The following is a 25,444-nucleotide window of genomic DNA, read 5'->3' as shown; positions in this document are numbered from 1 at the left end:
GCAGAAAGACAGAAAGGGAGACAGAGAGGGACGGGGTGGGATGGGGGGGGGATCTGCACCTTGTGGGAGGAAAGCGGAAGAGAGAAGAGAGGAAAATAGGCAGAGTTTTCCCGTAAAAATGGGCGTATACAGGGCATAAGCTGGCGCCGAGGGGCGGGATCAGAATGTTAACATTCACTCTTATTATTTTTGGTTCAAATGTAACACTGCCCATAGTGAAGCCATAAAGAGGGTCTATGGACAGGGACAGGACACAATGGAATAGAAAGGCTAAATAAACAGCAGTGACAGAATTTAAAGGGCATCCAAATAAAAGGGTGAAGCAACAGCCCTGGGCAGCCATTTTCCCTTTTGCTAGGGGGAGGGGTTGATCTGAGGTAATACAGAGTTACCCAAACTATGCAGTTTCCACAGCAACCACAACTTGAGGGATCTCAGAGGTCACTCCCACATTCCAAAATTCATAGGACACAGTGAAAACTGTGGTACTTGCAGTCACGGGCACTGTGCACCACAGCAAAAGCACTCAAACTCAAATGTCACGGGAAGAGACAACTCCCGGGGGTTTGTTGGCTCCAGTAGAACTGCCGAGAAGTCTAGCTTTTCCTGACAGCAATGTGGGGTAGTACTGCCATCCAAGGATGCTCATAAAAACTTAGGTACCCAGCCTGTCTTGGAGATTCTGTCATGGAGACTTAACTGACAGTCCTCATAGTCAATTTTAGTCACCAACCCCCCTGGACGTTGTTGCCTTATCTGTGGTCTGTAACTTCCTCTTCCATCATATTGTCAGACTAGCAAGTGTGGCACAAGCCCCCAGGTAAAGCTCCCTCTCCTATCAGGGCAGTATTAGTACATTTCAAGGACTTAGAGATCACCTCTCAGGAGCTGAGGAAAAACTCCAGGCTCACTTCCCAGGAAGCTTTCTTTTCTTACAAAGATATAAAGGTCTAATGGAGTAAGGAGACAGGAGTCAAAGTAAGGCCTCCAAAGGAGGGAAGGTAAGTCAATCCGGAAAGCAAAGTAGGTCTAGAAGAGAACAATAGCACGTATGTGAGTATGCTGAGCAGGGGAACTAAGGGTAATTGCTAGAAAACACAAGTACCGCACTGAAGCTGAAAAAGAATGGCACAGTGTAAAAAGACATCACATGAAGGAAAGGTTCAGGTTCTGCTAGGAATGGACTTCCTGGAAGGAACAAGCCGGAAGCAAGTATAGCAAAAGCTGAATTATGGAAACCCTGAAACGAAAGTCTTCCCCACTGCTATAGAAATTTGAGAAACTGGAATCCCTTTCTAGATGAGAGGGAAGAGGAGGACAAGGCCTGGAAGTAAAAATACTTACAAACACGTACTTCTGTTATTTTCCTATGCTGTCTTCCATGGTCAGTCTTTCTAAGAAAGCTTTCAGTTTGCCTAGGGCAAATTTAGTAGATGTTTATGCAAAATTTAAGTTACCATGAAATCCTAGCAAAAGGGGAGATGGAACAGAAGGCCCAGCTAATTAAATGGCTTTGAGGTTCACTGCTCGTTTTGTTCAGGGTCAAATAGTCATTTATAAGCCTTTCTGGAGATATGAAGTAGAAAATCAACTCATTACAGGCTATGAATAGCCAGGTTACTAAAAAGTCTCCAGACAAAATACTTCTCACAATCTTTTGTTTTAAATCATCCAAGAATGCTGATCTATCCCAGGTATGAGCCAGTACTGTCAGTAGCGGGAGATCTGCCCTTAGACAGAATGGGCAAGAGTCCCACCTCTACTTACTAACCAGCTGAATGAATTTCAGCAAGTTACTTTAACGCCACACTACAGCCTCAGAAGAAACACTGAAAAGAAAGCTCAAGTTTGTTCTCAGGAGTACTTAAGTAGGCACTGCTTGCATCGAATATTCATGCAAGATGTGTGGCTCTTTAGTTATTAGTCTGTATGAATACCTTTACATACTAAAAACCTCATGAATTCATTATATACTTCACTATTCATTTTCTGAAAGAAGACTCATTATAAAATGTAGCATTCTTGAAATAACTGCTGCATTTCCATATTATAATATTTATAAGCGTCCTAAATATCTTAGCATCCTAAGATATTTATCTTTGACCCACTTCATATTTTATTATCTTTATTAATAAGACTTAATCTTTGTCTCGAGATATGCTTAAAGCTCTTCTGTGAAAAGGAGAAATACTTAGTCTAAGATGAGATGACATAAAACAATCATTTGAGAAATTACTGTCTGAGCTAAGTTTCAGACTATCTACAGTCATACCACTTTTTCTTTGCTCCGCAAAACAGATTGGGCAATCTCCATTCAGTCCTTATTGTCTGATTCCTTTTACCAAGTTAATTCCAAAGTCACCAGTGGCTTTTACTGGCACCCACACACTTCAATAAATAAAAGACACCATTCTTGCTCATGTTTCTAGAATGTTTACCATGGCTCTCCCATGAACAGACTGTATGTAAACTAGACAGAGGACTATGCTGTTCTTTGTATTCCGGGGGTTACCACATACACACATCAGGAACTCCATACAAAACTCCACTCACTACCATTCTGATCAAGAGCACAAACTCACCAACCCACAAATTGTATGTTTCTTAAAAAAATAAATAAATAATGAATGAATTTATTTCAGGGACATGGAGTATGACTGAGCATGGAGGTCAGAGGACAACTTACAATGTAGTCCCCGCTCTGGATGCCAGCCTTGATGTCACGTGCCTTCCCTCCCCACCAACTGAACCACAGCACCACAGGCCCACTGGCCACTTTTCTGAATTATATGCTTATTTCTTTAAAATACATTGTTCCAAATACAGACATAACTGTGCCTAGGATTGCCAAATAAAGTATGACTTTAGCTAAGATAAAGGAGCACTGACTTTAAGGATTTGTTATTTTCTGAATTTCGGAAAGTTAAATGTCTTCAGAGTTAGAATTTTTGTTACAGACACAGTTTTAAAATGCAGTGCATTTCCATTTTTACAGATAAAACCCATTGCTTGGGAGGAGGGCATTCATTTTTATTATGGCTGTGTTTTCTTTCTTCATTTTTAAAAAACCATTTATGCCTCATTTTGTTCACAGTTCAGGCAGGAGAGGGCAGCTGGGTAATTCCTTCACCTTTACTCTGACTGTATCTTCCCTCCCAAAATGTGTACTAAACTTTTATCTTCATGGGGCCACTCTCATAAAAGAGGTACGGCATACACTTCCACTGTTCCCTCATAAAATATCAAGAGATGAATCATACTAACCTTACTGTATTCCAGGAATCCCCAAGCTCTTTGGAATACTGTTGGTCAAACTGATCCAACACCACTCTGCAAATCTGTTTTGCAAGCGTCCCCTCTGATTTTGCTTTCAGCTACGACGATAAAAGAGAGTTGCTAACGACACATTGTGATATCACACATTTATTGAGATCTGACATTAACATGACCTTAATTTTTTTCTTTACATCTGTATTTATTCGTTGAGCCTTTCATACACGTATACAATGTATTTGGATAATAACCACGCCCCTCCCACTTCTCCAACTCCTCCCAGACTCCCCTGGTAAGCTTCCCTCCCAACTTCCTGTCCTTTTAGAGGATATCATTATGTACATGTGTGTGGGATCACACGCAGAAAACCAAGTTTCCTGCAGCAACTGCCAGCTCCTGCCAATAACGCCTCAACTAGAATGAGGCTTCCTGCTTTTAAAGAAGTGTTTAAAATAGCAGTTCTTGCCTTGAGAGTAACACCTTACTTGTGACAGATTTACATCATTGATATTCTACCTATTTATGAAAATGGCGTTTCTCAAGTAGTAATTACCCAAATGTAAGGCCCAGGTTAAAGATGTATTTATGTTAAGAAAATTTTAGAATGCATAAGTTTTTTTTTTTTTTTTTTTTTTTTTTTAAAGTAACACAGCAAAGATATATCACCACGGCTGGGTGTATATTATGTAAATGTAAAATTATTCCACAATAAAGTTTATTTACGGAAATAATCATCGCCCTAACTTCCTGGGACCCCCTGCAATTGTTTCACGTATTCACCCAAGTGCATGCACCGAGGGCCGGGAAAGTTGGCAGAATTACTGGCCCCGGCATCTCAGCGCCGACCCCGGGGATCGGCCTGCAGTGCATGCGGATGGGCAGAACCACGCCAAGGGCGGCCTTCAGCACGGCTCCCGGGCTTTGGGCAGAGTGGCTCCCGTCCCAGTCCGCCCTGTCTCTCCGCGGCTTCAGTCCCAAGCGCTGGACCGCCGAGGGCCTCACCCGAGTCAGCATGGTCCCCGCCCGAGCTCGCCCACTACGGTTCTTTGCAAGAGTTCGCCGAAGAACACAGAGAGACGCCACACTTCCGGGGTCCGCTAGGAGGTCACGGATTGCCTCGCACTTCCTGCTTCCGTTCTCGCGCGATTGTACTTTCCGGGGGCCCCCGAAATCTCGGCGGAGGCACAGGTCCCGCGAGACGCGGGGGCGGGAAAGCGGATCCCTGTTCGGAACCGCGGTGGACCCTGGCGCTGGACAGAGGATCGCGTCTGGGTGGCTGTTTACAAAGTCACCCTTGGCGTCTGTGATCGTCGTCACTATTAGGCTGTCGGGGTTTCATGAGCAGAGGCATACTAATTTTCCACGTCGAGAAAAGCGGCGAAAGGATTAATGGTGCTTTTCCTTGGGAGTGGCCCAAGATAATGTATCCGTAGAATGGGAAGTGTTAAGTGTTAACTTTGAAATACCGAGTAATGGACCGAGACTGCGGAGCAGACGCCCACCGCTGGCTGTTTGTATATTCTGTAGCCCACCTGACCCGCCTGAAGGTCCCCTAGAGACGTTTGTGTCTCGGGGCCTCAGCCTGCGGAAACAATGCACCCCCACAGAGATGGGGATTTCGCCGGGAATATCATCCTGAGAGAAGGAAAGGAGGCCAGCAAGAGGGGGAGCTGGTCTGGTGGAGAGATGTTTACTACAGTTCTAATGGGCCAGACCATCTTCTAACAGGACGAGGTTGAAACCCAGATAATGGTGGCTCGCTAGTCCCAGGGACCACGGGTCTTTCGTTAGGACCCCAAAGACCGACATGGGGGGAGTGTTCACTGTATCTGTGTTCCTTTTCCCAGTGTGGTCCTTTTCTGCTTCCCACTTTCATGTTTTTCAAATAGGCTTGTTGAGGGTAGGTGGCTGCACTTGATGTGACTATTATATATCATTGATAGTTGAATAATGGCTTGTTATTACCAAGCATGGAGACCATATTCCCAAAGATAAGGAAGGGCCCACAAAGCTCCCAGCACAGTTCAACCAGCAGCAATGTTAATTATGTTAGGAATAACCATTCATTAGCATTTCTTCCCTTGTTCTGTAACAAACCTGCAATTTCTCAGAGATGATTTGGTCTCTTACAGTAACTAGGTATCACCATTTTGAGATAGCACTGGACAGTCAAAATGTCAGTATAGGTATATGGAATAGGTAGGTGCTGGTCTCTTAAAGCTAATGCGAAGGAAATGGTTCTTAACCACTAATGTGATTGAAAGCTTGGCATATTTATTTAGGTAACTTTCTCAGAAATCTAAAAAGTGTCGTGTTAATTTTGATTCAGTGCAAAATAAAATACAATATTTGGTATGCAAATAATTAAATGAATACCACCAGTTGTGTATTTGGGGACAAGTAATTCATCTACCTTTCAACTGTTATATGCAGAAAGATTTCGTGTATTTTCTGTGTTCATTATAAAATGGCTCAACTACTGAATTAATAGACTAGCTTTATGTTTGCAAAGTAGACCTAGGAAATAGGAGGTAGACTCCTATTAGGATGTTAAACTTGGAAAGATCAGATCTATTAGTCGACTTGTTTTGAACTAACAGACATGAGATAAAAAGACAGAACCGACATTTAAGTATGAGGATTTACTTGTTGCTGGAGGGCTTCTCTCCAGGTTCCACCAAGCCCCGCAGTCCCACAATCCAAGTATAAAAATAATCACTCAGACACTTATAATACTTATAAACTGTATGGCCGTGGCAGGCTTCTTGCTAACTGTTCTTATATCTTAAATTAACCCATTTCTATAAATCTATACCTTGCCACGTGGCTGGTGGCTTACCGGCGTCTTTACATGCTGCTTGTCCTGGCAGTGGCTGCAGTGTCTCTCTCTTTCTTCCTGTTTCCCCAATTCTCCTCTCTCCTTGTCCCGCCTATACTTCCTGCCTGGTCACTGGCCATCAGTGTTTTACTTATATAGAGCGATATCCACAGCATTTACTTCAGTGTTTCTTTGTTAATATTGTTTTGAGGTAGTGTCTCATGTAGCTCAGACTGACCTTGAAGTCACTATGTAGTGAGGGATGACCTGAATTGATCCCCCATGCTTCCACCTCGAAGCTTCTGAGGCTATGTGTGGCATGCTTTTGTGCCTACTTTATGTGGTTGCTGGGGACTAAACCTATATAGCTTTGTTAATGCTAACATGAACTGCATCCCTGCCCCATTCATTTTTTTCTCTCTCAATAATAGTTTCAAAGATTTAGTAAGTTAAAAGGTTAGTAACATCTCTAAGGCAAGATTTTTTAATCTAAGCATTTTTATCATTCAATTGTTTTATATTGAGGAGTGCTTTTGGGTATACTTCATAGTCTTTTTCTAACAATTTTATGAATTTTCATATTTATAAATCATATGTTGCCGGGCGGTGGTGGTGCACACTTTTAATCCCAGCACTTGGGAGGCAGAGGCAGGTGGATCTCTATGAGTTCGAGGCCAACCTGAGCTACAGAGTGAGTTCCAGGAAAGGCGCAAAGTTACACAGAGAAACCCTGTCTCGAAAAACCAAAAATCATATGTCAAACTCTTCTTGTTTATGTTGCCCAAAAGGTGAAGGTCCACTGGGTAGTAAAACCAGTCAGGCATTGTGAGAGATGTACCTGCAATTAAGGCAGTCCACAGTCATGGACTTTCAGCAGATGAGACTCCTATTACTTTAGGGATTCAGGTATTGTGTAGAAACCCAAGCACCTGGGCTGAGGGGAAGGGGAGGGGGGCAGGAAGGGGGAGAACAAGGGAATCTGTGGCTGTTATGTAGAACTGAATGGTATTATAAAATAAAATTAAATTAAATTTAAAAAAATAAGTTAAAAAAAAGAAAAACCAAATTAAAAAAAAAAAGAAACCCAAGCACACAATTCACTGCAGGAGCAAGTAAATATGACCTCTATTTTGATTCCATTTTAGGGTTTTTATTTTTATTTTTTTATTTTTTGGTTAAAGTTCTTTTTGTAGGGGGATATAAAATGTATGTTGTCCAGGTAAGTATATATGTATAAATGTATGAGGGATTAAATTTGTTGTTTTAATATTTTCATGTTCAAGTTTCTTTTTTTATTTGGTTTGGTTTGGTTTGGTTTTTGAAGACAGGGTCTCTCTTTGTAACCCTGGCTGTCCTGGAACTCACACCATAGACCATACTGGCTTCGAACTCACAGAGATCCACCTGCCTCTGCCTCCCTGAGTGCTGGGATTAAAGGAATGCACCACATCCCCTGGCTCACACTGAAGTTTTAGTCCTCAGTATCTTAGGTTGGGATTGCCTTTAAAAGGGGGCAAATCGGGTTAAAATGGCATCGTGAAGATGAGTCTTACTCTAGTCTAAGTGACAGTTTTTGAAATGAATACACTGAGACACACTAGGGACAACAAGAGACAATCAGTAACCTGGCACTAAGGGAAGAAGCCTTTGAAAAAGCCAATCTTGCTGGCACTTTGGCTTACCCTTCCAGCCTTCAGAACTGGAAGAAAACAATTATTGAATTCACTAAAAATGGCGTTACTTAGCTATGCTAACCCTAACCAAACATTAACAACAGGTATAGAAGAATATACAAATGTTCTTTGATAAAACATGTCATAAAAATTTGGGGACTACTGATTATTCACCGTGTTGTACACTGTTTCCTCATCAGTACATAAATGGAACTTACAAATAAAGTCTTACATCCTATTTGCCCTGTGGTTATAAATTTGAACCACTAATGAAATTCATTTCTCCTTTCCTACTTTTCTTGTTTGGTTTCTTGTTTCCGAAAAGGAATAAGCATCCTCACTTCTGTTTCTACAAGACAAAAAGATCATCACCATTTTCATCACCTCTGCCATATTTTAAAAGACCTGCATTATCTGAATTGATTCTCTGGGTCAGATGATACATATTTCTCAATAAATGAGCATCAGCAGAAGGTCACTTATAAAGTATCCTCTATTCAGACAAAAGCAGGTATTAAAAGCCAGGGGCAATAAGACCTATAAGCTACAGCTGTATTTATATAAGCAGTTTCAACTTTTGAAAACTTTTAGCCAGAAGCATGGATTTCTTCACTTAGGGTGGGAGAAAGTGAATACTCTGGGAATGATGGCATAACACACTGACCGTCAAATAACTTCAGAAGAGATTTAGTTATGGGGTGAGGTGGGGTGTGCATTGACAGCACAAAGGCCCTCACAAGCAAAGAGGGCTTCAGAGCTACTGGAACTGGAGTTACAGCCATGTATGAGCAGCCTGATGTGGATATTGAGAATGGAACACAGGTGTTATGCAAAAATAGCACATGCTTTTACCCTGTTAGTCATCTCTCCAGATCCCAAAATATTTCCAGCTAGAGAACATTTAATAAAATAAAATGTCTAATGGTGTTTTCTTGAAAGACCCTAACCCTTCAGGCTTACACCCCCAAGCCCCAGGAAATAAGGAACTAAAAAGAAAACTAGTACCAAGGGTCACCTGACTCAGCCATTGTTCAACCTGTAACAATGTAACAATGTAAAAAGATTTCTGTTAAGAGATGTGCTCAACTGTGACTGGGGTAGTTGCAAGTGTTCCAGGAAGGATCACTGTGACCTTTGTGTAAACTCCACTCCCGCCCTGATACCCCCCTTGAGGTTTCAGGAAGAATGTACATGCAGACGTGACTGTACCCACTCTGTGATCAGACCATGATCTTGTGAAATGAAATTGTATGGGAATTGTAATCTTATGGCTTTTGTGGGTTTTTCCTTTAAAAGCCTGCAGTAAGATGCGGCTCTTGCTCTTAGGAGCAGAGTTTGCCCGTCTGTACAGTCGCTTCAATAAAAACCTCGTGCTGTTGCATCAACTGGACTGGAGTCTGGGTTCTTGGGGCTCCCCCTCGAGAAGGTAGTATCCTGGGTCTGGGGTCTATCATTCTATAGGTGAACTTTCCTAGACCATTAAGAGTTTTAGTAAATTCTAAACATTAACTAAAATAGTGTTTAATTTTCAGCTTGAAGAAAACATGGCATGGGGCTGGAGAGGCAGCAGCAGCAGCAGCTTGGCAATTAAGAGCACTGGTTGCTCATCTAGAGTTCCTGGATTTGCAGCCCAGTGCTCACATGGCAGCTCATCACTATAACTCCAGTTCCAAGGGATTCAACACCTTCTTCTGGCCTCTGTGTACCAGTCACACATGCACACATGCATGCATACATTATGCAGGAAAAACACCCAGAGAAATAAAAAAAAGGTAGCACACGCCTTGAATCCCAGCACTCAGGCGGTGGAGCTCTGGGAGTTTGAAACCAGCCTGGTCTACAGCATGAATGAGTTCCAGGACAGCCAGGACTACATAGAGAAATCCAGTCTTGAAAAAAACCAAAACCAAACCAAACCAAACCAAAACAGAACAAAAAAACTTCTTAAAGTTCAAAAAAAGAAAACAGCACTTAAAATAATAAAAATTTTAAGTTTGCTTCCCTCAAACAGTTGAAAATTAAGGACAATATCTAAAGAAGATCTCTTGAAATTTCAGCTGGCACTCTGTACAGTTCTACACCCCACATTCATTACATACAATGTGTTCTATGTAGTGCATACATATGGATTGTCCAGTAAGAGCACATGGAATTTTCTTTTTTGTGTGGTTTTTCGAGACAGGGTTTCTCTGTGTAGTTTTGGTACCTGTCCTGGATCTCACTCTATAGACCAGGCTAGCCTCAAACCCACAGAGATCTGCCTGGCTCTGCCTCCCGAGTGCTAGGATTAAAGGTGTGCACCACTGCTGCCCAGCTGGAATTCTCTTGTAAATAAGTTAATAAAATATATCTTTTGGGCAGTAGGGTTAACAAAACACTGGGGGCAGTAGCGCGCGCGCATGCATACATACACACACACACACACACACACACACACACACAAATCACAATGTTGTTTCTCACATCTTTAAGTAGTTTTCATATTAAAAAAAAAAAAGAAAAACTAATCCACTAACTCTTTCCACAGTAATAATGCAAAAAAATATTAATTAGCTAAAGATAATGATTTAACACCAGAAAAGGAAGAGAAAAATGGTATACTGGTGTAAATTATTTTTTTATTGTGATAAATTATAAGTCATGATGAGTAAGAATGAAAATGTATAATATAACAAAATAAGCATCGAAGTGTTAAAATCTGATACGATTTAGAAAACATCTTTTAAAAGGTTTTTACATGGCTTTAAGAAAACATATAGTATTATAGAAAACATCGATTCCAGTTTATGTTACATTCAATTTCAAAATTGTTTTTATGAAATAGTCGGTAATTACTGTTCTCTACAGTAAACACTGGTAGGAAGCAAGAATTTTTTAAAAAAAATCTTTATTCTCAAACCAGATGAATGTTGAGAGATAGCAAAAGTGTGAGTTTAGTTTTAAAAGGGAATTTAAATATTACAAAGTGAACCAGAAAGATGAGCACATTTTCCTCTAAACTCTAGTTCAGAATTTGCATCCTGTGTTCTTGTGAGTCTCCTCATATCTGAGCCACCTACCAATTCTGCATATGGGTTTTGCATAGAAATTAAAATGCTTCTTCCTCAGTGTGCAAGGTAGGTACCATGCACAAACTCACAGAAACTCTACCAATGCTGACTAGAATAATGTGACCTAACTGATTCAGGTCCAGTGAGCTAAAATGGGAACAATGCATTATAAACATTTAAAAGACAATCATTTCAACCCACCTTAGATGGACTTACATTCAGAAACTAGTATATGTCTATTGTCAGTATAAGGTACCAGTCTTAACGAGGTGATAGAATTTTTCCTTGTTACCTTCACTTTGACTTAAAGGCATGCTTTCAGTTGGCTATTACAATATGAATCCATTACTAAATATATCTCTAGAAGCTTTGGTAAGGAACAGATGAACAAAGAGCCTCATAGATGGCACTCATGAGCAAAACCAGTGTTATCATTTTAAATTAAGATGTCATGTTGTAATCAGCTCTTTATAAAAGGATTTGAGGCAACATTTTCATTCGAATGGCTGTGTTTTACTATAAAACTGAACTCTCCAGACCTACAGGAGCCCTTGCAGTCTTCTTACCTTTAAGTTCCCAGCATGGAGAATGAAACAACCCGAATAGCCAATGGAGCGCCTACAGATAGAAGGCATGACAGCGGGCACCTGAGCTCTCAAAGTGTCCGGTCCTTGAGGTGGGTCTTTTAGGGCTTTGAGTAATGTCTCACAGGACACATTCTTACTAATTTAAACAAACTTAGGATGTTTTTTAAAAAGTATTTCATATGCCTTAACGTTTATGGAGAGCATCCCCAATGAAAGCAATCAGTGACAAGGGAACTGAATTCTCTCCTCGGGTACAACTTTCAAATCATGTAACTGGGTAGAATAAAGATCTGAGAACTTGCTTTTTAAAATAGCAACTACTTTTTTAAAACAAATAGCAACTATTTTAAAATTACGTCAAAATAGGGTGTACATTTTAAAAACAATGTTATCACAAAACATACCTCAAGTCATTTAAATACATCCTGCTTGTACACTTCATGTCTGTCAAGTAAACCAATGTTCCATCCAGACAAATTGAAGCAAGCATGTGTAGAAAAGTGCACAATCAATACAATAGCAAACTCAAACAAAAGCTTTAGAAAAAATATAAAAATAGTTAAAATTTAGGTTATAAATGCCCAGGAATACCCTTTTCATGTACGTGTACTTTATAAAAGATGTTTAATGCATAGAAATACAGACTATTAAAAAAATCAGGTATGTAGAGTCCACTGGCTCCATTTCTGAGGAGGTTTTCCTTCGGGAGAATGTCCAAGAGTAGGCACGTGTAAACCAAAGAATCAACACTACATCTTGCTAACTTGGCCAAATGCTCTTGTCAGCTACTGGTCGTTTTGTTTCCTTTCTGCTTTACCCACAGAATGTGGAGAAGTGAATGTTCAGGTCAAGTTCTTGGGTATTCTTTCCTCCCTGATATTATAGTTGTCTTGCCCCAGTCATCAGTGTTAGGGCTTTCCTGCTTCGGGAAAGGTCTGCTATTAAAAAGACCAACCCGTCTGTCTTGGTTATGAGATCATGTCCGGAGCATCACCATTAGGTCTCTGCCGCACAGCCAGGGGAGGCAGTGGCTTCCCATAGAAATCTGCACAAAGAGAAATGGAAAACATGAAACAGTATGATAATCAAGTTCTGCACAGCTAATTGTTTTCCAGCCAACATCCTTAAAAGATTAAGACGCAGACAATTCTCAAGTGAGTGGATAGGGGGAAGACAGAAAACAGAAATAAATATAATCCAAAAAAAAAAAATTGAATGAATTCAAAAAATAACAACCTGGGTAAATTCTAAATGACTGGTAAAATGTTGTACCTAACAGACATACTTAAAGTTTTTTTTTTTTTAATTACACATTCACATTAGAAAACAAATACAAAATACTGTGAATTGACACCATCTGCTACTAAGACCCTGGTCAGTCACCAGCTACTAAGACCCTGGTCAGTCACCATTTGTATACACCATGTTGCTTTCTAATGATGTCTAGGTATTTTAGAAGAAGCAGATTAACTTCCTTTACCTAATCCTACTACGATTCTGTGGTTTGGTGATGATTGTACAAAATGGTCTTTCTTTCTGAGTATGTGAATTATACTGAGAACTGAATCCAGAACCTTGTGCATGCTAGGTAAGCACTCTGTTACTGAGCCATATTCCCAGACTCCAACCTTTCCATTTATAATACAACTATATTCTCTGTTTGTTTGCTTGTTTTTTCGAGACAGGGTTTCACTATGTAGTCCCAGCTGTGTACTACCACTGCCCAGCTCATTAATACTCTTTTGAAAAATACTGCATTTCCTTATTCTAATGTTTGTGTATAACAATCTGTGTGAGTTGCTTCTCTCTTTCAACTGTTAGTCTTGGGGTTCAAATTCAGGTCTTTAGGCTTGGCAGCATAAAGTACCTCTACCAGCAAGGCTGACTCACTGGCTCAAATTTCATTTCCTATTTTGCCACAAATTAGATTATAAACCTAATGCCACATTTAAGTCATCATAAATTATTTTCTAGCATATTACCTTAAAATTATTTTAGAAGCACAGATATTCAAAAGCACTTAAAATAAATACACTGGTAATGTACAAGGGGAAATATTTTCAAAGCAACTGCAAATCAAAAATTAAACTGCCGAGATGTCTTAACAAATATTAATGGCATAGTATAAACATAAAAACTTACAGTATGGATTTCAAAACCAGGCAGACGTAAGTTCAAATCTTGATTCTGCAGCTTAGCGGCATGAAAGCTCTTGCCTAAGGTAGTTTGCTGCCAATATTATAAAGCAATTTGGAAGAGCTAAAATTGCCAAGCACAATGGTAGGTACCTATTGCTTGCTATTATTGTTATGATAAAAATGATAAGATATATCCAATTATTTTGATGAATTTAAAACTATTTTTATTAAAAGACCAAATGCATGTATGTAAAATTTGTCTTCCAAGAAATTAGTATACTTTTGTAGTGGGTTCTGTATCACTTCCTTATGGGAAACTGAACCATTCTATAAGATACAGCATTTTAATTCCTAAACATTTTTATAGAGATTATTGAACATTTTGAAGATGAAATTTGAAGAGCAGTAAAAGTATACAAACATATTTAACTTTCTTTTTAACTTGTAAGCCTTGACAACATCCTTTAATTTGTATAGCTGGTATTTTTGACTACCAGAAACTTTGATTATTTTTCATAATGTTCAATATATAGCACACTAAAGAAATACAGACTGAGAGTGTTCACAAAATAAATACAGATTCTCATTTTATGTCTCTTTGAATGTTTCTGTCCTACCCATTACACAGAGAAAGCTTTGTAGGCAATAAAAGTGATTATAGAAGCAAGCTGTTACTAAAGCCAATGCCTATAATCAAAGTAAGAATCTCCCTTAAGCTGCTTTCAACCTGATGATGGCAATTTTTGTCTAAGTCAGTAAAGTATAAATCACAAACCACATACAGCTGGTTTCTAATTATCCACTAGCCCATTATATATCTACTGCATATTTGTCATTAGACTTTTGTCCATATATATTTATATATAATGGGAAAGAAGTGTTCAAAATTAAGAAAAAGAAGAGAGTCTGGGGAGATGGCTCTGAGGTTAAGAGCACTGGCTGATCTTCCAGAGGACCAGGGTTCAATTCCCAGCTCACATACATCAAACGGGATGCCCTCTTCTGGCCTCTGTAGGTACCAGGCACACCAATGGCACACAGATTCATGTGGGCAAAACACTCATATACATTAAGTACTTTTTTAAATTATTTTCTTAAACATTAAATATAGTAACATTATGTCCATGCATTAAATGAACATTAGCTCTTGAAAAATTACTAATAGTAAGCCTTTATACTTTAATATATAAGGCCTTCACCATTTAGCCCAAGTCCAGAATTCCATTTTCTATGTTTTCTATAATTTAAAATTTCCTCTTTTAACCACTATGTAACTCCATGCCTTCAGACAAACTATTGTTCTTTTCTTTGTTTTGGTTGTTGTTTGTTTTTTCTTTTTCAGTCAGCCTCTCCTGTAGCTGAGGCTGGCCTGGAACTCCCAATCCTCTTGCCTCAGCCTTCAGTGGTGCCAGGATTACAGATATACTTACTTTTGGATCCTGTTTATCCTGGATTTTCTTATTTGAACCTCTATTTCTTATGCCCCTCTCTATAAATGCCCATGTGGTTTCTGAATAGTACTCCAATTCTCCACTAGAGAACTTACTGCCATAGATATTACAGTAATTTAGAGGACTATTTTTTTTCTATTAAATCAGTGCATGTCGTATTTTAATATAACAAATATTTAGCTGGTCTCAAATAAAAAATACGCACTGGTATTGTCTGAGTCTGACGTGATTCCCCTCCCCAGCTCGTGTTTTAGCACATTAGTCCCGAACTGGTGGTGCTGCTGTTTTGAAGGCCGTGGAAACTACAGAAAATTAGCAACAGAGCAATGGAGTCCTTGCTGCAATGAATATTATTCTGTAGTTCCTAGACTTTTACAGCTGGTTTTCAGGATGCATATAGAAGAGTTTAGAGTTATGGGCTAGAGAAGCCCTAGAAGGGCTACCCATAAAGATCAACAGAAATTCTGCTAGACATCTGGAAGATCAAGTTAACACTGATGCATGCAGTGATGACCGTGTGCATGAGGGTTCAGAGAGGAACAAGGACTCTACTGGTTGGATAAGAGGCCATTACACAAAGAATCTGGCCACATCCGAGTCATCCTGAATTCAAAATTAATAGATTATTTTCTTTGGTGTTTAACATTCAGGCTGTGGCCTGGTTACTGTTAGATGCTTTCAGCCAGTATACACTGAGAACAGAGAGCAAAGGGTAGAACAGAAAGATGGAAGCAGTTTGTCCTGGAAAAGGGAAAGAGCACATTTAACACAAAGAAAGTGCAGACACTGTCGGCCTGGCGACTGAAGGGATTAGGACCAGGGAAGAGAAGCTACACACTTCATACACCGCACTGCAACAATAGAAAGGGCAAATTGGAGGCTACAGCTCCAGAGAAGGTCCTAGAATGTAAAAGTACAAACTCACTTCAAAGACTTTCCTTTACATAGAGAGTGCAGAAAAGGTGACCTACTAGGAAAAGGCCACCTAGAGAAAGATTCTGTAGCCATGAGGAGATGCTCAGAGTGCTGCAGCCATAGCCAATGAGAGTTCAGCTCTACCTTCAGCTGGCAGCAGAACTTGTCACTGTCCATGTGGTGATGGTTTTGCAGGTTTTGCAGGCATACAGAATGCAAGAGTTATAGAATCGTGGAAGAGTTGAAGAGAACAGCCTAAAACCAGGGCATGTTTAGCAACAGCAGATTCTCTGACAGTGTGAACCATGAAGCTGTGAAGGTAAAGCCTAGACTGCTTCCCTGGGATCACCGCAACATGGGATGTCTGTCTAAAAAACAGCAGGCCCTGGGGAGCTACCTCAACAGAAAGGCCTTATGTGCTGCAAATGACAAAGCCACGGGTGAAGGACAGAACAGGACCACTGAAGCTGATGTGATAGCACAACTGGCCCTCTATGCCGTACATGTAATGGCGGGACTTAATATTTTCCCTCCTGGGCTTCAGTCTTGCTCCACATCCATCCTTGCTATTCTGTTCCTCCCTTCTGAGAAGGGAATGTTTATTCTGTGCCATTTAATACTGGAAATATGTAACTTCCTTTTTTATTTTAGAGGGCTCACACCTAAGAGACATCTCAGGGTCCAGAAGTAGCAGGTTTTGTTTAGATTCTCAACTGTTCCTCCATGTGTATGTGTGTGAGTAATCGGACCCCCGCTAGGGGCGCTGTTTTAGCACCACCAGGAGATGGAGCAGGTCACTAGGGGCAGCTTCTGAAGGTCACCCCTGCTCTGGTTCTAGATGGAGCCCTCCAGGCTTTCTGTATGCTGGCATGACCTCAAGTTGCCACTGCAAGCTCTCTGCTCTTGGGAGAAACTATTTTTCTTTCTGTGTATGTATATATGTACATATAAATGGACAGGCTCTAACACTATTTTCTAACACTGAATATTTAAATTGATAATGTTTTCTAATATGAATAAAGTCAGGTTATATAATAATACAGGACTTAACCTATTATTATTGATAAAAATATTACAGTGTACAAATCAGTAAATATAATAGAAATATGTAATTCTACTGAAACTGTCCTACCAGGAAGTCTAACAGTAAATTCATCTATCTATAAATATAAATTTTCTAATTTTCACTAATGATTAAGTAGAAACCATTAGGAACCTGTACAGTATTTTGAAAACAAAAGCAAGAAGTAGGCCTGACTAGCTTTCAAATAGTATGTTTCAGTTTCACAAATGCTTTTTCTAAAGATTCAATGTCTTTTTCTATAAAGTGATCCTTTTAGGAAACATAGTTCTATTACGTTAGTACAGAAAGTGTATTGGATGCTCTTAATGAGCGAGGAGATGAAGTTACAATTAAACTTTTCCTTTGCATTCTAAGTTCAATGTGAAAACCTAGACGTCTGGTCAGGAATGACTTTTGCCTGTGAGTCCTAACTATCTTTTCCTAGGCTTTATTTCTTGAAGTTCTGTCTAGGGCAGTGCACTGGCCGGATTACAGCTATGACCATTTCATCAAGGGAAATTGTTTCTTGACTCAATAAAGCCTTCAACAACTTTCTGTATTTGGCTTACTAGTCTGATCCCTCATTCTATACATTGTGTTGATCTTGACTTCACTTTAATGTTTAGCAGCTGGAAATCTTACGAGTAGAGAGAGCAATTACATTCATGATCACACAGTGCATGAACACAGGCTGGACATGGCAGTTTTCTAGGACAGTAAATAAAACCGCAGTGGCTCAGACTTCAGTTGCTGGGAAGCTTTTCCCATCTCATAATTGTTTCTATAAGGTTTATCATGAATAAACACAAGAATGAGTCTTCATGTATTTGTATTAAGATTAAAAAAATCAAATTATATAATTGTAAGATGCATTCAAAAATTAAAAAAAAAAGGAGTAAAATGAAAGTTAAAAGTGTAACGAAAAAGATGGTAGTGGATCTGAAAGCTACCAAAAATGAAATACTGAAAATGTGAAGTTATAGGATAAAGAAAAGTGGCTGTATAATGCACAGATGATATTGAAAACTGATCCTTTTGCATTACCATTATGACGTGTTTCACCAAGAGGCTCAAGTTTTGGAAGTCTAGTGACTCTGGGGGTTCCCCAGCCAACTAAAGGAAAAGAAAAACATTTAGAAGCTCTGTTAAATGAGTATTTGTTAAGGTCTTTTCAGAGGATCCCTCCCTTGACAGGAAATGTACTTAACACTCTATGACACAATTCTCAACAGACACATTTTCAATTGGCTTCTATTCACCATGTTACTTACTATAGGATGCTAACATCTGCTTCAGCATTATAATTCATTACATTACATTATATTATATTATACTACATATTGTTAGTTATACTTAGTTCTTAACACACATTTAACTAAAAGTTCACACCTCTTATCACCATCACAAATATTATATTATTGGCAACCATTATAATACCTAGCAGAGGCTAAGAGAACTGTTTTGTTAAAAATAATACTAGAAATGAATCTTGTAAAAATTCATAATAAAAAATATCACCATATAAAGCTCTGGCACAAAGGCTACAAGGGAATTATTAATGCATGCATTTATTTAGTTCACACATACATACCAACAACTGTAAGAGGTAGAACACTATGCTCAGCGTTGAAGGCGACTTACAGTTTTTGTGTATTGGGTCCCACAGTTTATACATGCATTAACTCCTGCAATGTCTTAGGAATATATGAGAAAAATCACATATTTACATAACTTTTAGGGATAAAACGATTAAAGATCCAGATTTGAAATCCCGATCTAGTCGCCAATCACTAAACTTCAATTTCCTTCAGCAATGTGTGGTACAGATATTTTGAATATAATCTGGTCACATTCAAGGGATTATTGTGTAAATTTACATTAATGCATTTTACCATTGCCTTCTTAAAGCAACAAATGCTACATAACACAGACAACAAAGTGTTCTTTCTCACACCCTGACAAAATAATAAAAATACTAACTACCAACTACCTAATTTCTTCTTCCTTTTTTTCCCTCCAGTACTTGAATCAGTGTTTCTACACCCAGTGTCAGAATCAATTTACTCACCAGGAGGGGGAGGTGGGGGTGGGGTGGGACTCTTCGGAGCAGATTCATCTGTATTGACTGGTTCTACCCGATGACTCCTTTTCATTCTTAGTTTCTTAGTTTTCTTTTTACTATTATCTATAAGAATATAAACACGGAACTTTAACAACTAAGTATGAACTTATATACACTAAGAATACATTTTAGATGGCTGACAGAATAAGTATATGACTAATGAATAAAACACAAATAACCAATTTCTAAGAGAGGTCTTCATTTCCAAAATTATGGAAATGTTTTATGGAAAAATCCATAAGGCTGGGAACACTCCTCAAGAGAGATAATGTAGAATAACTGAGTCTAAGGACAGGTATTCCAAAAATAACCATTTAAAAGATGACCTAGAGCCCAATCAAACCTAAACACACTACTCAGTAAAATAATTCCTAAACCAGGCATGTCCAGTATATATATATATATGTAACCAACATCACATTGGTAGACCTGGCAGAATCTACTATTCCTAAAAAGGCAAACAGAAACCATACAGGCTCTCAAAGAAACACACATGAACACTCTAAGGCTTTCTATATTAATTTATCAATTAACATAAAACCAAAATTGAACAGTATATTCAACACATTTAGAAAAAGTTATAAAAGTATTTCAACTAAAAATTCTGGACTTCTAAAATTTATTTCATCTATTTGAATGTACACGTAACACATCAGATATATAACAATACATTTTCTAACATGAAAGTTATCTGTAACATAAGCCATAACTAACATCTGTGAAACATACAAAGCTATAAGGAATGCAAACATATCTAGAAAACAATGATTTTTTAAGTGAGCAAATGTAACCTGAATCATCTCACCTCGTGGAGAATCAAAACAGAAATAAAAAGCATTATATTACAGAACCATTTTGGTGACCATGATGAAAATGAAACCAAGTATAAATTTCCTTTCCATATGGCAAGCATGGGAGGCTGAGAGTTAGTACCTGATTCTGAAGAGCGCTGGTCCAGCTCATCTTCATTGTCCAGCTGCTGGGACAGGGCCTCCTTGTAACTCTCTACCACCCCACTGTCGTCGATTTGGGGGCAGCCACTAGGCTGGCTCTGTGACTCTACTTGCTCCTGTTCCACTCGATGTTCTGGGAGGCAAACATCACTATCTTTCTCCACAGTCTGCTTCTTTTTCTCTCTCTCTTGCTTTTTTTCATTCTAACAAAAATGAAATACATTTATCTTTATCACAACGGTGGCATTTAAGATCATTTCAAGGAAGAAAGCAAGTAAGCACTTTTGGTGAATCAATGTCACTGTGAGATGCACAATGAACTGTGAATGTATCATTAAAACATACTAACTGCTAAATGCTCCCTACAAACAGAGGTCTAAAGATAAATAAATGTTTCCAGTAGTTTCATAATCTAGAGATGACCACTATTCCATTTATAATCATGGCACACTCATATAGACACACACCACCAACAAACATACATAAATGTGGTTCTCTCTGTATATACATACCATTTACTTGCTGATGAAACAAAAATGAACTGAAAGTTTTATTTTAAAATGTTTCCTTCCATGTTAATGAATACATGAATACTTAAAATAGTACCTCAAATGCAGTAAATATTATGTGTTAGCTTCTATTATTTTTATCAACTGAATTAATATTTCTGTTTATATTTATAGTATGTATGCATGCATGTATATACACTTGTTAGTGGAGTGTTAAGTAGGATGTGACTTGAGATACGATCTCTACGTAAATCTGAAGCTAAATTTGGCTAGATAGGATGGCTAATGAGCTACAGAGCTTCCTGTCTGTTTTTCCTGTTGTTCAAATCTTAGATGGTCTTATAACAAAAAACCTGGAGCCAGGTATTGGGGTGAACATAAAAGATCAGAGAAGCAGAGCAAGCCACAGCCAACCTAACCTCGCCAACTCCTCAGCAGATCCAGTTTCCTCAGACTGAAAGCCTGTGTCCTCACCAGAAAGGATCTCAGCTGAAGTGCTTTAGTTCCTTTTTCCTCATGCCTTATATATCTTTCTCCGCCCAGCCATGTCACTTCCTGGGATTAAAGGCGTGTATGCTTCCCAGTACTGGGATTAAAGGTGTGTACCACCACTGCCTGGCTCTGTTTTCAGCATGGCCTTGAACTCACAGAGATCTAGAGGGATCTCTGCCTCCCAAGTGATAGAATTAAGGGTGTGTGCTGCTGTGGATATGCTCTATATAAATAAAACACTGATGGCCAGTGACCAGACAGGAAGTATAGGCGGGACAAGGAGAGAGGAGAATTGGGGAAACAGGAAGAAGGAGGGAGAGACACTGCAGCCACCGCCAGGACAAGCAACATGTAAAGACGCCGGTAAGCCACCAGCCACGTGGCAAGGTATAGATTTATAAAAATGGGTTAATTTAAGATAAAAGAACAGTTAGCAAGAAGCCTGCCATGGCCATACAGTTTATAAGTAATATAAGCATCTGAGTGATTATTTTATATGTGGATTGTGGGACTGTGGGGCTTGGTGGAACCTGGAGAGAAGCCCTCCAGCAACAGTGTGCTACCACTATCTAGCCTCTAAGTCTAATCTAGTGGCTGGTTCTGTCCTCTGATCCTCAAGGCAAGCTTTATTAGGGTACACAATGTATCACCACAGTCTCCCAGTACTTGCATTACAGGTGTGTTCATCCATGCCCACCTTTTTGCATGGCTCTATGCGTTGGGGAACACAAGGGTCCTTGCTCCCACAAATCTCTAGGAAAACTAGGAATGTTAAACATATAGGGACCTCGTCTCAGTGGAGTAGTGTAAGATAAAATACCTGTTTCCCACCCAGAGGCTGGGAGTGGATTGTTAATGACCTGGTGACCTTTCTGCTACCTGTGGAGGCAGACCTCATCCACCTTTTGCTATAGAGGCACACTTCATCCAAATTCCCCAGAAGGATTATCCCGGACTCTTGCCTCCCTAGACCATTACCCATCCTTAGGGGGGATGTCACATGTACTTTATATCCTGTCCACTTCTATGCTACCTTGGTCAGAGACCACACTAGATTCTAGGCCTTTTAGCTACAGAACCCCCACCCCCGAAGGTCACATGTGCTTTTGAAAAGAAGTTTCTATGTAGTCACACCTTGAGCTTTATTGTGCACCTGGGATTGGACTGGCTGTTGCTTGGAAACCTTTTCCCAAACTGTACTGTATTTTAAATATGCTGACAATGAACCACCTGACATTAGACACCCGAACAAAGTCTGATCCAAGTTGATGAAGTCATCTGCACCGGGTTTTCATTCTCATCTCTTCCAGCAGTTCACTTTCCTGTCCGACACCTTCAGGGAACCACTCATCTGGGGTTCTAAATCCAGGTCCTCATGCTTGTGGATAAGGTAATTAGCTCTCTCCCTAATTTCCCAATTACAGTAATATTTTTAGATGGCTGTATCATTGTAGCGGGAGAGAAGTCCTAGGTGAATGCCTACCGTTGACTTGGGCATAGCCATGTTGGGACTGCAATATCTCAGACTAGGGAACAGCAAAAAACCACCCCACACCACTCCACCCCCATCCCCAGGGAAAGGTTCAAAGGGATGGCAAAGTCTCCTAGGAGTCCAAATGTAAATGTAGACAGTGTATGCAGAAAATGCTCCTGGTAGGTTTATGACTTGAAGCCTGCTCCCCTACAGAGACACTTTGTATTGAAAGTAGCTAACCTTGCCTCCTTGTTCAGAAGTATGGAACAATGCTGCCCCCTTGTTCCGTTCTATACAACAACCTTGCCTCCCTGTTCAGCTGTATATACTAAACACACTGAGTTTCCAATGTGCTGTGCTTCTCCCCTTTTCTGTGTGTGTCTCTTTTCTTCATTCCCTCACCACCTTGATTATGACAATCCCTGGAGTTGTGCAGAATTCGGCAGTATCAGAACTTACTGTATACATTCCAACAGATGAAGTTATATGTAATTTTTCACTATTATACAAAGGAAGTTGGCTTAGTGTTTTAAATTACATTCCGCTCAGTGGGGCTATGGATCAGTTGGTCAGTACATTTTAAAATATGTCATAAAAGCAAAACTTACCTTCAGAAAAACTGAATCAAGTATATATGCCAGGGTTGGGAGAGTGACATTTGTTTCTAAATGATTTGGAGGAGGGAGGATACTGGAGATTGAACTCAGGGCCTTGTGTCTATTAGGCAACTGCTGTACCATTGGGCTACATCCTTAGCTTCTCTCCAAGTCATTGCCAAGTCTGTAGCTCTGCTAAACTAGCAAATGTTAACTTGGCACTGTTTTAATTTGATTTGAGTTTGACATTACTATAATTTGTTACTACTAGAGAAGATTAGGAAACACCTTTATGGTCATGCCCTCTCCCACCGTTGGGGTCAAGTCCTGCCTTTGGTAAAGCCAATGTCCAGGTTTTTATTGTTCTGATAGTACTTTCTAGCACTAGTCCATAGTCACAGGACTGTGTGTCTGGTGTGTCTCTTAGCATCAAGGTTATTTTATTTATTTATATTTTAGTTTTCACTGGGTATTTTAATTCTGTCTAGCAATTTTTCTAAATTCAAATGTAATAAAATCAATTTTTTCCTTATGGTTTATAGCTTGAGTGTTTTACATTTTAAAGTCTTATGTCAACATATAATATACACGAGTATAATATAATTTAAAATATAGATATTAAATTATATTTTTCATTATCATGAGAAAATAATATCAATCCTGGCACAAAAAATAAGATTAAATGTTAGTACTACAAAAATATGGCAAAACAGGTTTTATCAAAAAAAGTAACTATGAAATATTCAGCTTTTACTTTTATTCCTATATATTTTGAAGTCATATTTCCCTTTTTACATTGTATTGAACATGGTATTTTTTAAGAGAGATTGTGTTAGACAAGCATTTGCTTTATCACTGTGTAATATCCCCAGGCCACAAAGGAAATTATGAGTGGATAAAAATGGTTAACTTCCACCTAGTCCCACACCTTTACCTTCATTGGAAATCTCTCTTGAGGAATTCTCTACTGCCCTGCCTAGTGTCCCAACACCTAACCACCATGACCGAATTCTACCTCTATTGTTTAACATATCAAAACACATATTGCCACAATCCATACCTCAATGATTACAGCTGCTATGGGCTGGAAAGGATTAGCCAGAACTGGTCCTGAGTCCATCTCAGCCAGACCACTGGTCCCATCAAGTTCAGTTTGCTCTCGTTCTCTGTTTGTGGGAGGAAAAATAAAAATTCCTTTTGAAAGGGGGCTGAATCATTTTACCTACAAAGACATGCTGATAATAGGACACTATGCTTCTATAAAATTCAATCATCTGAATTTTAAAAGAAATCTAAGAGGAAAAACCCTGGCAGAATGGAGTGGCCTCCCTCCCAGTATCTGAGTAAGAAGAGTCAACCAACGCAACAAATGAAACCAGATATTCCAGGACAAAGAGCCTGGAGGAAATCTGGGAAGCAACAGGAAGTGAAGACAAATCAAAACCACGAGAAGTGGGAAGGCCTCAGACAAGCACAAAGCAGTTCTGGAAGTCAACCTCAGTTGGCCTCTTGTGGGAGGAGAACACCATGATGCAAGCTGCAACCCTAAGGTAAGTGTGAAGGTCCCAGCAACACGTGCAATAGCAGCAGGCCGGAAGTCCTAACTACTGGAGAAACCCAAGCTTCTGAAGCTGTAAATCCAGAACAAGAGTGCTCTCAATGTAATACCTGTACCTAATAAATACCTAAAAACCCACTACTACCAGGGAAATCATGCCTATTGCTCAGCTCAGCAAACACTCCAATAGCTCCAACTAGGAGCCATTTTTGAGAAAGGTCCTAGTGCTGAGAACTAAACTGCTCTAGGGGTCAAAAAACAAAACAAAACAGAAAATGATCACAACTCAGGGTCCTAAAAACCCTACGTAAGAGTGACAAGGTGGGATACCACCAAACAATACAATTGTTGGTTGATAGGATATCAATGAAAAATAACTGTGAGGTTTAAGTGGAGAGGGTGAAGTGTGGTATAGAGGGGTGAGGAAGAGTGAAACCAGATGTGCCAGGGTCTGGGTCTGAAAGCACATAGAGCCAGGCTGCCAATTCTGATTTACAGAATTCACTGATTCAACTGTTTCCTTCATTGTCAAGAAACATTCCACAAACATACCACAGCTTGGGTATTTGCCATGCCCTACAGGCTGGCAGGCTGAGGGCCTTTGAAAGTAGCATGCACTGCCTGGCCATTCCACACTCTTCTGAGGCCCCATATGCAATAAGGGCTCTTGGCACACAGACTTTTGCCACACCTCTGATATACATATAAAAAACCTTCAGAGTCACCACTAATTAACCTGTGTGGCAGGAAACAGACAGGGAGCAGCCTGGAT

At 39.5% G+C, this 25,444-nt stretch overlaps 2 protein-coding genes across 4 annotated transcripts in view; both read right to left on the bottom strand.

Annotated features, from left to right (window-relative positions):
- Window positions 1-4,964, bottom strand: part of Nsun3 (NOP2/Sun RNA methyltransferase 3) — a 45,934-nt gene extending 40,970 nt beyond the window's left edge. Inside the window, exons 1-2 of the mRNA XM_028879453.2 lie at window positions 4,276-4,964; window positions 3,265-3,374 (exon numbers count right to left, since the gene is read on the bottom strand). Of these exons, the coding sequence (XP_028735286.1) occupies window positions 3,265-3,374; window positions 4,276-4,287 (122 nt within the window). The 5' untranslated portion in view covers window positions 4,288-4,964. The remainder of the gene's footprint in view (window positions 1-3,264; window positions 3,375-4,275) is intronic.
- Window positions 4,965-12,008: 7,044 nt separating this feature from the next.
- Window positions 12,009-25,444, bottom strand: part of Arl13b (ADP ribosylation factor like GTPase 13B) — a 57,803-nt gene continuing 44,367 nt past the window's right edge. For 2 of the 3 annotated variants that reach the window (XM_028879455.2, XM_037209667.1), the window contains 5 exons: window positions 24,175-24,280; window positions 20,024-20,246; window positions 19,037-19,153; window positions 18,013-18,081; window positions 12,009-12,446 (listed from right to left, as the gene is read on the bottom strand). In XM_028879455.2, coding sequence (XP_028735288.1) covers window positions 12,370-12,446; window positions 18,013-18,081; window positions 19,037-19,153; window positions 20,024-20,246; window positions 24,175-24,280 — 592 coding nt within the window. In that variant the 3' untranslated portion in view covers window positions 12,009-12,369. The remainder of the gene's footprint in view (window positions 12,447-18,012; window positions 18,082-19,036; window positions 19,154-20,023; window positions 20,247-24,174; window positions 24,281-25,444) is intronic. The other variant, XM_028879456.2, reaches the window with a different exon arrangement.

This window comes from Peromyscus leucopus, chromosome 12 (assembly GCF_004664715.2).
Source record: "Peromyscus leucopus breed LL Stock chromosome 12, UCI_PerLeu_2.1, whole genome shotgun sequence".
Classification (NCBI taxonomy): domain Eukaryota; kingdom Metazoa; phylum Chordata; class Mammalia; order Rodentia; family Cricetidae; genus Peromyscus; species Peromyscus leucopus.
Note: the sequence above shows the minus strand (reverse complement) of the source record. Positions and strands in the feature narration are given on the sequence as shown.